Source organism: Diplotaxodon limnothrissa, linkage group LG3, assembly GCF_057381915.1.
Source record: "Diplotaxodon limnothrissa isolate DT_005_m linkage group LG3, D_limnothrissa_male_GT1.1, whole genome shotgun sequence".
Taxonomy (NCBI): Eukaryota; Metazoa; Chordata; class Actinopteri; order Cichliformes; family Cichlidae; genus Diplotaxodon; species Diplotaxodon limnothrissa.
In genome coordinates, this window is record NC_140598.1 from 2,059,858 (window position 1) to 2,075,373 (window position 15,516).

A 15,516-nucleotide genomic window follows, 5' to 3' on the forward strand; every position below is an offset into this window, starting at 1 on the left:
AAATTCAGCTGTGAATGTAGAGTTTAAGCTTCCATTTCCAAATGTTAGTTGCTCCTGTCTGCGTCTTTGTCACACACACAGACTGAAATGATTCACAGCCTTGTTTCATCCTTCTGTCACTATCACTGTGGACATACAGCATGGGAAACATACACATGGCTTACACTTTATTAGGTACACAGTGGCATCTATCTCAGGTACACCTGTGACCTAAATGATCCTGCAAACAGACTCCTTGGAGACCCCCTACATAAATATCTATGTACTTAGTGTGTCTGTGCGTGAAAATATTCCTGCATGTGTGATTGTTCGTGTCTCATCTGCAGGAAACAAACAGGAAGTGAAGGACAGGAAATGTTTCCAGCTCTTCCTCCTCTATCAGAGGACACTCTCCATACCTGAGAGTGTCCAGTCTCCAGCCTTGATCCTTCAGTCCAGCCGACAGCCAGTGTTGCCAACTTAGCGACTTCGTCGCTATATTTAGCGAGTTTTCAGACCCCTTAGCGACTTTTTTTCTAAAGAAAGTCGCTAAAAAAAGACTCTCAACAAGCAGCGGGTGCTGTAACGCAGTCAGTTCTTCTTTTACTCTTTTACTCTTATGCTGTTTTGTGGATCACAAGGTTTAAAACTACTTATAAACACACACACACACACACACACACACACAAAGTAACTCCACCAGAGGAGCAGGGTTGGAATTGTGACATTAAAAAAAAACAATAATTGCTAAAAGAAATTTAATTTGTAAATGGTAAATGGCCTGTATTTATATAGCGCTTTACTAGTTCCTAAGGACCCCAAAGCGCTTTACATATCCAGTCATCCACCCATTCACACACACATCCACACACTGGTGATGGCAAGCTATGTCGTAGCCACAGCCACCCTGGGGCGCACTGACAGAGGCGAGGCTGCCGGACACTGGCGCCACCGGGCCCTCTGACCACCACCAGTAGGAAACGGGTGAAGTGTCTTGCCCAAGGACACAACGACCGAGACTGTCCAAGCCAGGGCTCGAACCGGCAACCTTCCGATTACAAGGCGAACTCCCAACTCTTGAGCCACGATCGCCCCTAAATAAACTCTAAATGCATTTAGGACGTTTTTAACTCACTTTATGTCTCTTCCACGATGTTATTTCTCTCTCCAACAACATAGGTTACAATTAGATTAGCATGATCAATTATGCAAATTAAGCGATGACGTCATTTAGCGACTTCTAGCGACTTTTAGGACAGCCAATAGCGATTTTCCTTACTGAGGAGTTGGCAACACTGAGTGTTAACTGCTCTGATTAGCACAGTTCGCAGCTAATACTAACTTGATGTGAATTTTCATTATCTGCTAACGCTAACATCATTTCCCCTTCCTTTTTAACTATGTGAATAGCTAACACTTATGCCCTTTTGCCTTGCATTATAACTATGTAAGGAGTTAATGCTAAGGATTAACTCCTCACTATTAGCGACTAATGCTAATTTAAGGTGAAAATTCATTAGGACCTAATGCCAATACCGTTATGCCTAGCTTTAATACAATGTGAGCAGCAAATGTTAAGTAGGCAGCCGTTAGCGCCTACTGATAAATTAAGGTGAAAACCCATTAGCAGCCAATGCTAATACAGTAAGTAAGTCACCGTCACAGAAACTGCTAATTTAATGTGAATTAGTATTATCCGCTAATGCTGACACGGTTTTCCTTTGGTTTCAAACAATGTGAGCAACTAATCTTAAGTATTCTTAGCAGCTAATGCCAATACGGTTATGTGTTTCCAGCTCTTCCTCCTCTATCAGACATTCTCTCCATACCTGAGAGTTTCCAGTCTCCAGCCTGGATCCTTCAGTCCATCATCCAGCAGCTTCATTCCTGAATCACCTGGATGATTATAGCGCAGGTCCAGCTCTCTCAGGTGGGAGGCGTTGGAGCTCAGAGCTGAGGCCAGAGAAGTACAGCCTTCCTCTGTGATCAGACAGCCTGAGAGACTGCAGACACACAAAACATCTCAAGCTGTTTAACAGAGTAAGGTAACAGCCTCCAATATCAGAGTGAAAGCCCCAACCATCAGACAATCCACTGTGAGCAGCACTTGGTGATGGTGGGAAGAAGAACTCCCTTTGACACAAAGATCCTCCCAGTGAAAACAGGCTCCAGGAGGAGCATCTACCATGACTGGTTGCAGGGTGAGGGGAAAGAGAAGAGATGAGCTCAGAGAGACAAGAACAAAACACAAACTAAGGAGACAGAAGACAAAAGTTAAGGACATGCAGTAGTGACATATAAAAGCACCAGGAGTGAAAAGAGGGGAGAAGAAAGCAGAGCATCATGGGAGGTCCACCAACAGCCTGAGCCTATAGCAGCATAACTAAGGGATGGTTCAGGGTCACCTGATCCAGCTCGAACTATAAGCTTTATCAAAAAGGAAAGTTTGAAGCTGATCTTCAAAGTAGAGAGGGTGTCTGTCTCCTGAACTCAAACTGGGAGCTGCTTCCACACCCAGTCCAACATAGCCAGGCTTTCTTTGCTGCTTTGACAAAACCTCAAATCCCAGTCAGAGACGATGAGCATCATCACAGTGATGATCATTTCTCTGTAACCCAGGCTTCCTGCTTCAGGATCTGTGCACGCTCACAGAACAAGGAGACCTTTAAACATCATTTCACTAAATGGATGGACTGAGCTCAGCCTACAGATGAACTGGTGCCAGAGATCATAAAGAACATCAAACAGTTCAACACTTTAATGGAAATATGAGATTAATGCTGCAGACAATCATGAACCTGCTGAATTCATGAACATCAAGAATGCAGCGAGTGGTAAAATAAAGATCTGACCTCAGTGTGCTCAGTGTTCCTGTCTATTCCTCACATATTCCTAACATGATAGCTGCACTTTAGAGCTCTAAAACTGGAACTGACACATGTTTAAACTCTACATGTCACTCAGTACATTCAGCTCTGACACTCGCCCACAGTCCAACAAAGGAAACATGGAGATCACATCAGTTTGTCACCAAAGTCTAATTTGGAAGAAGAACACATGAGCTGTAGAAAAAGAAGAGACTACGAAAGCCACGGCGTTACAACGTGCACCAGCTGTTGGTCTCTCAGGAGACTACTGGGCGTGGCTGGGTAACCATGGTTACCTGGGAGTTACAGTACATGATATTAATGAAGAGTGGGCGCTGCGTTCTATAGCAAACAATTTGTTATGAGGTAATCAGCTGATCTTAGTTTAAGCGGAAGCCCTTCACAATAATTGCAAAGCCTTTATTTTGTCCAACTACCATCAGTTCGTCTGTACTGATGGTAACTTAAAGTCACACTAATGCCGTTCAGTTTGTATAGTTTATGTAGTAGAAGTATACTACAGTACTCTGATCACTGATAGGATAGTAGGGGTGGGTGTTATTCGCTTGCTTGTCTACCGTTATTTACAGGCTGTCGGCCGCTGTTTTTTTTTTCCTTTTACTTACTTCTGAAAAGAAAACCTAATTTCTGCCGTTCAATACTGAACAAATTTAAACTTTTTAAAATTATGCAAAATGCAAAACGCTTAGCCGTGTCTCTAATAAAATCGCTGTAACGTCAGAGGTAATGTTCATATGTTGATTAATGGTTTTCTTTCGTTTTTGATGCACTGCAGAATATTTTTATAAAATCCCAGGCCAGGAAAATCACTTTCATGTTTTTCTGTGTTTTATCTTCAGCTACTTTATGTTAGCTATACTGACGTATGGAGCTAACTGGATATGTAACTTATCTATTCATCTTATTTGTCGTGAATCAGACACACCAGTGTTATCCCTGATATCTCCACTACATTTAATCGTCCTTCAGCCTGTGGCTGCAGTTAGCTGGTCTCCTAGTTAGCTGGTGTGCTAGTTAGCCGCTGCGCTATTTAGCTACTGTGCTAGTTAGCCGGTTCGCTAGTCAACTGGTGTGTTAGTTAGCTGGTGTACTAGTTAGACGGTTCGGTAGTCAGCTGGCCTGCTAGTCAGCTGGTGTGCTAGTTAGCCAATGTGCTAGTTAGCCGGTTCACTAGTCAGCTGGTCTGCTACTTAGCTGGCTTGCTAGATAGCCGGTGTACTAGTTAGCTGGTGTACTAGATAGCCGGTGTGCTAGTTAGCTGGGATCTAACTAGAACATTTGATGCTAAACTGTCTAAACTGTGTGAGCAGCTTTTGTGGCTGCTCTGTGTTACTCTCTAGCCTCTATTTAACTCAGTCCTCTCAGTTTTTTCCTTCTTACAAAATAGAAAACCTTCTTTTTCAGCTTCTCCACACCTGAGCTGTGGCTAAGCTACCAGCATGCAGCATGTTGAGTGTGTCTTACTCAATAGTTACACCGGTCACACAGCACAGACTAACAACACTCCACATGTTCACCACTAGGAGGCGCTAAAAGACCACATACAGGGAGATTGTCACTAAATGTCTGCTGTGTCTGACGGTGACTTGAGTTTTTACTAACTGGCTACATGAGCAGGATTAGCTGCAGTTCCATCTTTGTAAAAGAGACTCAGCAGCAGATTAGAACCAAACAGAAACATTTCTACTTTTTCTGCAGCACCAGCTGAATGCATGGAGCCTAAACTCCTTTACAGCTGGGCCTCATTCACTGACATTAGTCAGATATGACTGAATCTATATCACACTTAAAGCTTTCTGTAAATGAAAGAATCAGTGAAAACGAGGCACTTCAGTCGATTTTAAACACAAACTCTGAACATAACCTGATCCAGACCAGGTTATGGGTTCAGCATCAGTAACCACGGTGATGTAGCCAGGTAGACATCGAGCTAGGACAGAGACAGATAAACATTTATGCTCACAATCACTCCAGTTAACCCAGCATGTATGTTTCTGGACTGTGGGAGGAAGCAGAGAACCTGAAGACAACCTACACAGGCCACACTATCACCTGTTAGGTTTTGTATTGTTGATTGTCATTTATGCTTAGAAATATCTACTTATATATGCTTAGAGTTTTGTAATTAGTTGTAGATTGGTAGAGGTTTGATCCTTGATAGTCTGCAAACTTTGTGTGCATTAGAGAGCACTCTGGGAGCACGAGAGAGGTCGTACCTTGTCTTATTGTTTTATGGTAGGATGAACGTAGCTTTATCTGTCTTAGTCTAAGTGCCTTTGGTTTGATGAACTGCTGGAGACCAGCAGGTTTAGGGAAGTCGTTATGGACACACACACACACACACACACACACACACACACACACACACACACACACACACACAGTATTCTTTGTTCACATGTATACCTATGTAAGATGTTATATGTTAATGACCCTATGCATATTCATGTAACCACAATAAAAGGAGTGCTGTGGGGAGCCTGGCTGAGAGTCTTTTTGTTTTCTGCCTGTCCCGTTTGGCTCTTTTGCATCAGAATTGTTGTCTAAAGGCAAAGAAAGATGCCCAACGGATTTACTTTACCAAACTGACCATCCCAGCCTTGCCATAATGGTCCATTTGATTCACCTTTTATTGTTTATTTTATTTTCACTTACTGAATACGGGACAGACTTGACTGGGGGAAAGAAGGGGAGAAAGAAAGAGAAACAGCTGAGAAGAGGGACGGGGGAGAAGGGCAAAAAACAAAAACCAACAGAATGAGCAGAAAAAGAAAAAGCATATATCAATCACCTGGATCACCTGCTGAGAAAGAAAAAAGAAAACAAGCCGAAGAGAACAAGAGTAATAGAATAAACAACATCACAATGATATATGGGAATATGACAGTAAATACTAAATATTAAACATTATTGTGCAGCACATAAGATCAACAGAACACAGTGTGCTTTGAGGTAGGAGCCAAAAAGGGTGTAGTTTGTGGGTGTGATCACCCGTGTGTACACCTGTGAGCATGGACGCGCTTGTTTTTTTAAAAGGTTCCTTCATGTAATGATCTGCTAGAGGGTGTGGGGGGGCCACAGCCCCGTCCTGCAGGGCATGAAGCAGGTATGGAGGAGATCCCAGAGTAACAGCCAAACAGGAGGATCTACTGGCGAGCACTGCTTAGCCTTGCACGCGTTCTTATTTTAAACTTGATCTGGACTTCATTGCAAACTGTTTGTGCAGGATATGAATGACAGGATTTTGTTTTTCTACAAGAGTTACTAAAAAACATCTCCAGTGTGATCCAATCTTCTTGCCAAACATCTGCAGCTTGGCAGTGTATACAGCGCTATAATGACCAGACCTAATTCTTTTGAAAACATCTTTCCACAGGTCTCCACTTCATCAGACATCACCTAGACTCAGAGCTGGATGAGGCCAGCACAAACAGCAGCCTAACCGACGAAGATGATGGATCCATGGGGTCAGCAAAGCCAGAAGCAGGGCTGGAGAGGTACCTTTCATGTCATGGAGGTGTGGATCTATTGCATGGCGTTCCTCACATCAAGAAGCTGTCGATCAAAATCAGTACAGCTCTTCCTGCATCTGGAGCTTGTGAAGGACGTCTCAGTCATGCAGGACTCCTGTTCACTGCTGAACAGTCACAGCTTCACAGAAAGAACCTTGAGAGCAAACTGCTGCTGAAGCTGAACCATCTCCTCAGTGAGTGAAGAAAGGGCACATTTAAATATGCAGGAATAGATGCACACCCATACAACTTATGGTAACCTGAGCTGCCTTGTATGAACACATGTTGAAGATGCCTCGTTCTGCTTTCTCTGAGGCTGCTGTGCCATTTGGAGCAAAGATGAATATAAAGTTTACAGCATATCTTGTCACTGGAAATTGTTTGTACTGTTTATGTGTTTATATTATTTACTGCAGGTTTTGGTGAAAAAAGCTTCATGTTGTGAAAAACTGAAACCTGGACATTAGAATAGTTGTGCCTTATTTTGTTGATGTTTTTACAAATATTCCTGTTGAAAATACTAAAGTTTGTACATTTATTTATTTTTGTTTGATAGCTTTTATTTATAAAATAAATCGGACATTTCAAACAGTTACTCACTACTTGAGTAGTCTTTTCACCAAGTACTTTTTTACTCTTACTTGAGTAACTTTTTTGACGACTACTTTTCACTTTTACTTGAGTAATAAGATTTTAAAGTAATGCTACTTTTACTTGAGTACAATTTTTGGCTACTCGACCCACCTCTGGTTAAGTGTCCTGTGGCACTCAGTGATGATGGTGCTGTGGCCCCACCACCTCCACCTCTTTGTAAAGGAACTAACTGTAATCTGAAGCTTCTAATGGAACTAAGACTTCCTCCACTAGGTGGCAGTGTCTGATGAGAAAGTGTTAGTGGAGCTGGCCTGGAGTCAGAAACAGGAAGATGCAGGATTTGGGCTGAAATGGGGAAAAGTGGTTCGCACTAGTGCCTTAAAGCAAGAAGGTTGTAGGTTGAAGCTTGTTGGCCTTTCTGTGGAGGCTGGATGTTCTCCCACAGTCCAATGAAATGCTGCTTAGGTTCATTGGTGCTTCTACATTGGCTGTAGGTGTGGATGTGAGAGAGTGCTTCTCTGTCTGCTGGCCCTGTGATGGACTCACCTGTGCAGGTGGACCACGCCTCTTGCCCTATGACAGCTGGGGCACAGGCTGCAGCCCTGTGAGCCTAAGCTGAATAAACAGTTAGCAAAAATGATCCATAGATGGCCTGAAATCCCCCAGTTAGCAGTTTGGTAGATAGCTATGACATGCTGATCCCATCCAGCAGCTGGATTCTACCTGTAAGCTGATCCCTGCTGAGCCAAAGCACTTTTTCATATACAAATTACAACCTTAAATAGAAACCTGTCGGTCAGCATCTTATTAGCCTGCTGTTTATTGTTAGCACAACTAAAATGTGGTGACTGACCCCAGAATTTGAAGTCGACATTCTGGACTCTTCAGAAAACCCCACAGTGGCTTCACTCCTGAATCCTGCAGGTCGTTTCCACTCAGGTGCAGCTCCGTCAGATGGGAGGGGTTGGAGCTCAGTGCTGAGACAAAAGCGCTGATCTCTGACAGACTGCAGTTGGCCAGTCTGAATAAAGAATGAAAGATGTAAGTTTACTAGACGAAGTGAGCTTGTAATCATTCAGTGTTTCATCATCTGCTCAGAGCTGAAGGAGGTTCAGAATGTCGACCTTCTCATTAATCGGTAACACGATAGTGTTTCAGGGCCACTGAACAGAAACAACAACATCTAGGGGATTGGTCAGGGGTGGAAAGTTCTGAGGAAAGTTGTAAAGAAACTATCTTAACTCTTGTGATCAAGTCATACAAAATGTTATCTCCAACACCTTTTTCAGATTGTGACGTAAAGGACCCATGGCACAGCTTTGCATGCACTTGAATGTTTATCAGGTGGTTTAAGGGACCCCAGCTAGGCAGCTTTCGACTGTTTTAAAGTCTCTTTGTGCTGGTTTCATCTTTGGTAAATGGACTTGTTTTTATATAGAGCTTTTTATACTCCAGCTGAGCGCTCAAAGCATATTTATACAACTTGCCTCATTCACTGACTCATCAAAGCACTTTTTTCTATGCTTTTCCTACACAAGTGCTTTTTATCTAACATTCACACACATTCATACTCCGATGGATGCATCTTGCCCAACATTAGGTATGCAAACTGGAGCAGACGGGCATCGAACCACCACCCCTCTGATTAGTAGCTGCTCTACCTCCTGACACCTGAGCCTAGGAGCTTTGCTTTCTATTGTCAGGTTTGTGTTCACACCGAAATAGTAAGAGAAAGATCGTGTGTGTCCTCATTAGTGTAGGATTTATGTTGGTGTGTGGGACTGTAGCCTCAGGCTTAAATTGTTAAATGTAATTATGAGAAAGTGCCGCTGTTACTCTATACTGACCTCAGGATGTTCAATCTACAGTCTGGACTCTCTAGGAAAAGACTGAGCTGCTTCATATGCAAAGCCCCCAGGTTGTTTTCACCCAGGTCCAGATGTGTCAGGTGGGAGGGGTTGGTCTTCAGAGCCGCAACCAGATCACCACAGATGGTTTCTGACAAACTGCATCCACACAATCTGAATAAAGAACAAAACATGAAGATAAATTCCTAATTCGTTCACATCTGTACTCATCAGGGAGATTCTCTCAAACATGATCAGACACACTCATCATTCTGTTGTTGTAAAACAAGGTCAAAGTCGAGATAAACTTTATTATTCCCGGGGGGCAGTTTGCCTCGCAGCCAGCAGCAAGTCACCTTCACACCACACAAACAGCCAACAACACAGAATCACGTAAAAGAATTGAAAACGTTAGTAGAACTTAAATCTATTTGTTCATCGTCACATCAGTCTGCTGCTGACATCAAGTCAAATCAAAGCTTAGATACAAACAGCAGGCAGCTCAGACACGAAACATACTCCAAACAGCTGAACACATGATCTAATATTAGAGTAATCACAATGTGTTTGTCTTCTAGAACAAAAAGCTTTGACTCAGTCTGAATAAAGAAAATATAGTCTCACTAAAAATCTAATCAAATGTTTTTCCTTTAATCTCTGTTTTAAAGAAATTCAGAGATTTGTGACTTCATCACAGTCCTGCTTCATCTCACTGCTACCTTTAACTCGGTAGATCTTGACATCTTAAGACTTCATGATCCAGTTAGTTTAACAGATAAGGTTGTAGACTGGTTTCCATTATACCCAAAGGGGAGACATTTCTAAGTTTCAACAAGTAGTTTTAGATGTAATGAAAAACACAATGAGGGTTCCTTAAGGTCTTTTGGTCAGTTACTGTTTAACTTCTATTTGTTTCTGCTTATTGCTAGTTGTTAAATGTAATACGATCATAAAGAATCAACATGATCTGCCACTTAAATGAAGAGGATACACAGTGATACTTGTGACTTTCCTCTAACAATCCAACTCCTTCTTAGGAAATAAGGTGCACTGATAACATTAGCTGATGGAGCTCAGGAAACAAAAACGTGTTGTCTGTCCAAAAGGTTAGAGACAGAAACTTTGTTCATATCATCCCTGTCTCTGAAACAAGTCTTTAATAATCATATTGAAATGGTTACCAGAACTGCTTTCTGCCATGGAAAATATATCAATGCGTTTACACTGAGCAGGTAAGAGTACTGTAAAGCTCTACTTGCATGAATAACATTTTTGTTGTTGGTTTTGTTCAATTATGTTCAGCTTCTGCTTCAGAGATATTCTCTGAAATGTTTCCCGCACTGTTGGACAAACCTTTCAGAGTTTTCTTGATAAAGCAGATATCCTGGGGAGCTCTGTATCAGAGGGAGCTGGAGGAACAAACAGATCCTGGATCAGTTTAAACTGTTAAAGGCTGCTCCTCAGGAGCTCGACCGCTCTACACTCTCAACACTGAACATCCAGAGGTGGTCATTTAAGTGCTGAGGGCCAAACTGCTCCAGTAACAGACTCTCAGTGTTGGACTGAAACTGCAGGACAAATGCAGACTTACTGTGCTGCTGCTGTTTGTACATCAGAATTAATTAACATCATCGTTAATGTTCTTTCAGGACCATCATGAAACTGACCAATCACCTAGCTCTGATGTCATGGTTTGGCCAAAGGAAGCAGTAGGAGAAGTTGGCCTTCAGCTCTTTGTGGCAGAAACACTTTAGAGCAGAGACGCTCACAGAAGTTATTTGAGTTTTTTCCATATCTTTCATTTCCAGTTTGTTCGGGTTCAGACAGAATTATTCACTTAGATTTAGGTTAGTTGTAGTCATGACGACACATTTCTTACATGTCAGTACTACTGAGGGTGGCTTGTCCATCTGTGCACACACAGTACTACCAAACTCCACTCGTACTAAACACTTTGTAGGAATCATCAGTACTGTTTCTCAGGTTAGCTTCAGGTTAGCCATGTAGCATTTCTCCAGTCTTTTTTTGTCGACTCTACACATTAAAGGAGGAACAGCTGTTAACCTTATCTTTACCTGCGTCACTCTCATCGCATTATTCTCATCCTGTGTGACTGGATTAATCTGATTTGGACTAACAACACAGACTTTACCATGAAGATCCTCAGTGTGGATCAGTATAATATCAGCCTGAGTCCTGCAGTTTAGTGTCAGCACAACTTTCACATCATGCCAAAAGATGGCGCCGGTGTGTATGGCACGCCATCCTCGTCTGCGCCTTGGCTTAGTACTCCTTACTGTTTTGCATTTGGTTTTATGCTCACTAGGTGGCTGTGCACTAATAACTTACGACAGACATATGCTTTTGAATCTCCGATTCTCTTACTCCCATCGCCTGGATCCATGTTGGACCCTGGGTGATGCCACCCCTCTATGGCCAGACTCCCTCACCAGTATGTCCTGCCTACCTCACTCCAACCTGCACAGGAAACGTTACAGGAAACGGGGTAAAAGGAGTGGTTTTCGCGTCTGTTTTAAGGCCTACCTCAAAGCCAAGGTTACGGATTATCCATATGCAAGCTGGGATATTCTACGCTTTATCCCCTCCTGCAGAGGCCGCCCTGATGCTAAACTGCTGAGCCAAACCTACCCAGCCCTTCCAGTGGCTTGCCTCCCTGTTCGGTCCTGGATAACATCCTCCGGTCGTGGCATCCATCACAACAACCTCAGCGTCACACGGATGGCTTTATTTAATGTCAGGTGGCTGGCAAACAAGGCTTTTCTTTTAAATGACTTTTTCCTCGCCGCGGGACTGGACGTTTTACTCCTGACGGAGACGTGGACTTGTCCCGGTGAGTTCATCCCCTTCTCTGAGCTTCTCCCTGCAGACTGTGTCTTTTGTAGCTCGCCGAGGCTCACTGGCAGAGGTGGTGGCTTAGCTTCGGTTTTTAAAAACAAAGTTTGGCTGCTACCCTCCCTACCTACCCTAGCTTTGAAGCACAGCTACTGGAGACGACTGACTCTTTGACTACTCGGTGTGTTGTGGTCTATCGTCCGCCTAAATACAACAAGACTTTCATCTCTGAACTCGCTGACATTTTAGGATCTGTTCTTTTTAAATATGGCTGTGTTCTTATTACTGGTGATTTTAATATACATGTCTGCTGTAAGAATGACCCATTATCTAAAGATTTTCTTGCATTAACTGAATCTTTTAACCTCATTCAGTGGGTTAATGAACCAACCCAAGGCCAGGGTATGATGCTAAAGGCCATACCCTTGACCTGGTCTTCTCATATGGCTTGGACATTTGCATCAAGGATATAAACAATGCTGGGTTCTCTGACCACTCCCCGGTCATCTTTCAATTCAATTCAATTTTATTTATATAGCGCCAAATCACAACAAAAGTCGCCTCAAGGCGCTTCATAGATACAGAGAAAAACCCAACAATCATATGACCCCCTATGAGCAAGCACTTTGGCGACAGTGGGAAGGAAAAACTCCCTTTTAACAGGAAGAAACCTCCGGCAGAACCAGGCTCAGGGAGGGGCGGCCATCTGCTGCGACCGGTTGGGGTGAGAGAAGGAAGACAGGATAAAGACATGCTGTGGAAGAGAGACAGAGGTTAATAACAGATATGATTCAATGCAGAGAGGTCTATTAATACATAGTGAGTGAGAAAGGTGACTGGAAAGGAAAAACTCAATGCATCATGGGAATCCCCCGGCAGCCTACATCTATTGCAGCATAACAAAGGGAGGATTCAGGGTCACCTGGTCCAGCCCTAACTATATGCTTTAGAAAAAAGGAAAGTTTTAAGCCTAATCTTAAAAGTAGAGATAGTGTCTGTCTCCCGAATCCAAACTGGAAGCTGGTTCCACAGAAGAGGGGCCTGAAAACTGAAGGCTCTCCCTCCCATTCTACTTTTAAATACTCTAGGAACAACAAGTAGGCCTGCAGAGCGAGAGCGGAGCGCTCTAATAGGGTGATATGGTACTACAAGGTCATTAAGATAAGATGGGGCCTGATTATTTAAGACCTTGTATGTGAGGAGCAGGATTTTGAATTCAATTCTGGATTTAACAGGAAGCCAATGAAGGGAAGCCAAAACAGGAGAAATATGCTCTCTCTTTCTAGTCCCTGTCAGGACTCTTGCTGCAGCATTTTGGATTAGCTGAAGGCTTTTCAGTGAGTTTTTTGGACATCCTGATAATAATGAATTACAGTCGTCCAGCCTGGAAGTAATAAATGCATGAACTAGTTTTTCAGCGTCACTCTGAGACAGGATATTTCTAATTTTAGAGATGTTGCGCAAATGGAAGAAAGCAGTCTTACATATTTGTTTAATATGTGCGTTGAAGGACATGTCCTGGTCAAAAATGACTCCAAGGTTCCTCACAGCGTTACTGGAGGCCAAGGTAATGCCATCCAGAGTAAGAATCTGATTAGATACCATATTTCTAAGATTTTCAGGGCCGAGTACAATAACCTCAGTTTTATCTGAATTAAGAAGCAGAAAGTTAGCGGCCATCCAGGTCTTTATGTCTTTAAGACATTCCTGCAGTTTAACTAATTGGTGTGTGTTATCTGGCTTCATGGACAGATAGAGCTGGGTGTCATCTGCATAGCAGTGAAAATGTATGCTATGTCTTCTAATGATGCTGCCTAAGGGAAGCATGTATAATGTAAACAGAATTGGTCCTAGCACTGAACCCTGTGGAACTCCATAATTAACCTCAGTGTGTGAAGAGGACTCTCCATTTACATGCACAAATTGGAGTCTATTAGATAGATATGATACAAACCACTGCAGTGCAGTACCTGTAATACCTACAGCATGTTCTAATCGCTCTAATAGGATATTATGGTCAACAGTATCGAACGCTGCACTGAGGTCTAGCAGGACAAGCACAGAGATGAGTCCACTGTCAGAGGCCATAAGAAGATCATTTGTAACCTTCACTAAAGCTGTTTCTGTGCTGTGCTGAGCTCTGAAACCTGACTGAAACTCTTCAAATAAACCATTCCTCTGCAGATGATCTGTTAGCTGTTTGACAACTACTCTTTCAAGGATTTTTGATATGAAAGGAAGGTTGGAGATTGGCCTATAATTAGCTAAGACTGCTGGGTCTAGAGATGGCTTTTTGAGTAAAGGTTTAACTACAGCCAGCTTGAAGGCCTGTGGTACATAGCCGATTATTAGAGATAGGTTGATCATATTTAAGATCGAAGAATTAATTAATGGCAGGACTTCTTTGAGCAGTTTTGTAGGAATGGGGTCTAAAAGACACGTTGATGGTTTGGAGGAAGTAATTATTGAAGTTAACTCAGAAAGATCAATTGGAGAAAAAGAGTCTAACTTAATATCAATGGTACTAAGAGTAGCTGTAGATAATATTACATCTGTGGGATGATTACTGGTAATTTTTTCTCTAATGATAAAAATTTTATTTGTGAAGAAGTTCATGAAGTCATTACTAGTTAACGTTAAAGGGATGGTTGGCTCAAAAGAGCTTTGACTTTTTGTCAGCCTGGCTACAGTGCTGAAGAGAAACCTAGGGTTGTTCTTATTTTCTTCAATCAGTGATGAATAGTAAGATGTTCTGGCTTTGCGGAGGGCTTTCTTATAAAGCAGCAAACTATTTCTCCAGGCTAAATGATGATCCTCTAGATTTGTGACACGCCATTTCCTCTCCAGATTACGAGTCATCTGCTTTAGGGTACGTGTTTCAGAATTATACCACGGAGTCAGGTACTTCTGATTTGAGGCCTTAGTTTTCACAGGAGCTACAGTATCCAGAGTCGTACGTAGTGAGGAGGTGAAATTATTAACAAGATAATCGACCTCTGTTGGGGTAGCGTTCAGATAGCTACTCTGCTCTGTGTTGGTACAGGGCATTGAAGATGATAACAGTGGGTGGATTATATTCTTAAACTTAGTTACAGTGCTTTCAGAAAGACATCTACTTTGATAAAGTCTACTCTTCACCGCTGTGTAATCAATTATTGTAAAAGTAAATGTTATCAGGAAATGATCAGACAGCAGAGGGTTTTCAGGAAACACTGTTAAATGTTCAGTTTCTATGCCATATGTTAAAACAAGATCTAGAGTGTGATTAAAGTGGTGGGTGGGTTCTTTTACATTTTGAGAGAAACCAATTGAGTCTAATAACAGATTAAATGCCATGTTGAGGCTGTCATTTTTAGCATCTACATGGATGTTAAAATCACCCACAATAATTATTTTATCTGAGCTCAGAACTAAATTAGATATAAAGTCTGAGAAATCAGACAGAAACTCTGTGTAAGGCCCAGGTGGACGATAGATGATAACAAGTAAGACTGGTTTCTGAGTTTCACAGCTGGGGTGGACAATGTTAAGCATCAGGCTTTCAAATGAATTAAAAGTCTGTCTTGGTCTTTCATTAATTAATAGGCTGGTGTGAAAAATTGCTGCCACACCGCCCCCTCGGCCTGTGCTTCGAGATTTCTGGTAGTTAGAATGGCTCGGGGGTGTTGATTCATTTAAACTAACATAATCATCCTGCTGCAACCAGGTTTCTGTAAGGCAGAGTAAATCAATTTGTTGATCAATTATTAAGTCATGTACTAACAGAGACTTGGAGGAGAGAGACCTAATATTTAATAATCCACATTTCACTGTTTTACTCTTTGGTTCAGATGTGGATACTGT

At 42.3% G+C, this 15,516-nt stretch overlaps 1 protein-coding gene across 2 annotated transcripts in view; it reads right to left on the reverse strand.

Moving 5' to 3' along the window:
• The window catches only part of LOC146634253 (NACHT, LRR and PYD domains-containing protein 3-like), a 675,133-nt gene that overhangs the window by 521,469 nt on the left and 138,148 nt on the right, over positions 1–15,516 (reverse strand). The window contains exons 8-10 of one of the 2 annotated variants that reach the window (XM_085375190.1): positions 8,821–8,994; positions 7,827–7,994; positions 1,809–1,982 (exon numbers count right to left, since the gene is read on the reverse strand). The exons of the other annotated variant lie outside the window; for it this stretch is intronic. Coding sequence (XP_085231316.1) covers positions 1,809–1,982; positions 7,827–7,994; positions 8,821–8,994 — 516 coding nt within the window. The remainder of the gene's footprint in view (positions 1–1,808; positions 1,983–7,826; positions 7,995–8,820; positions 8,995–15,516) is intronic. 2 annotated transcript variants of the gene reach the window in all.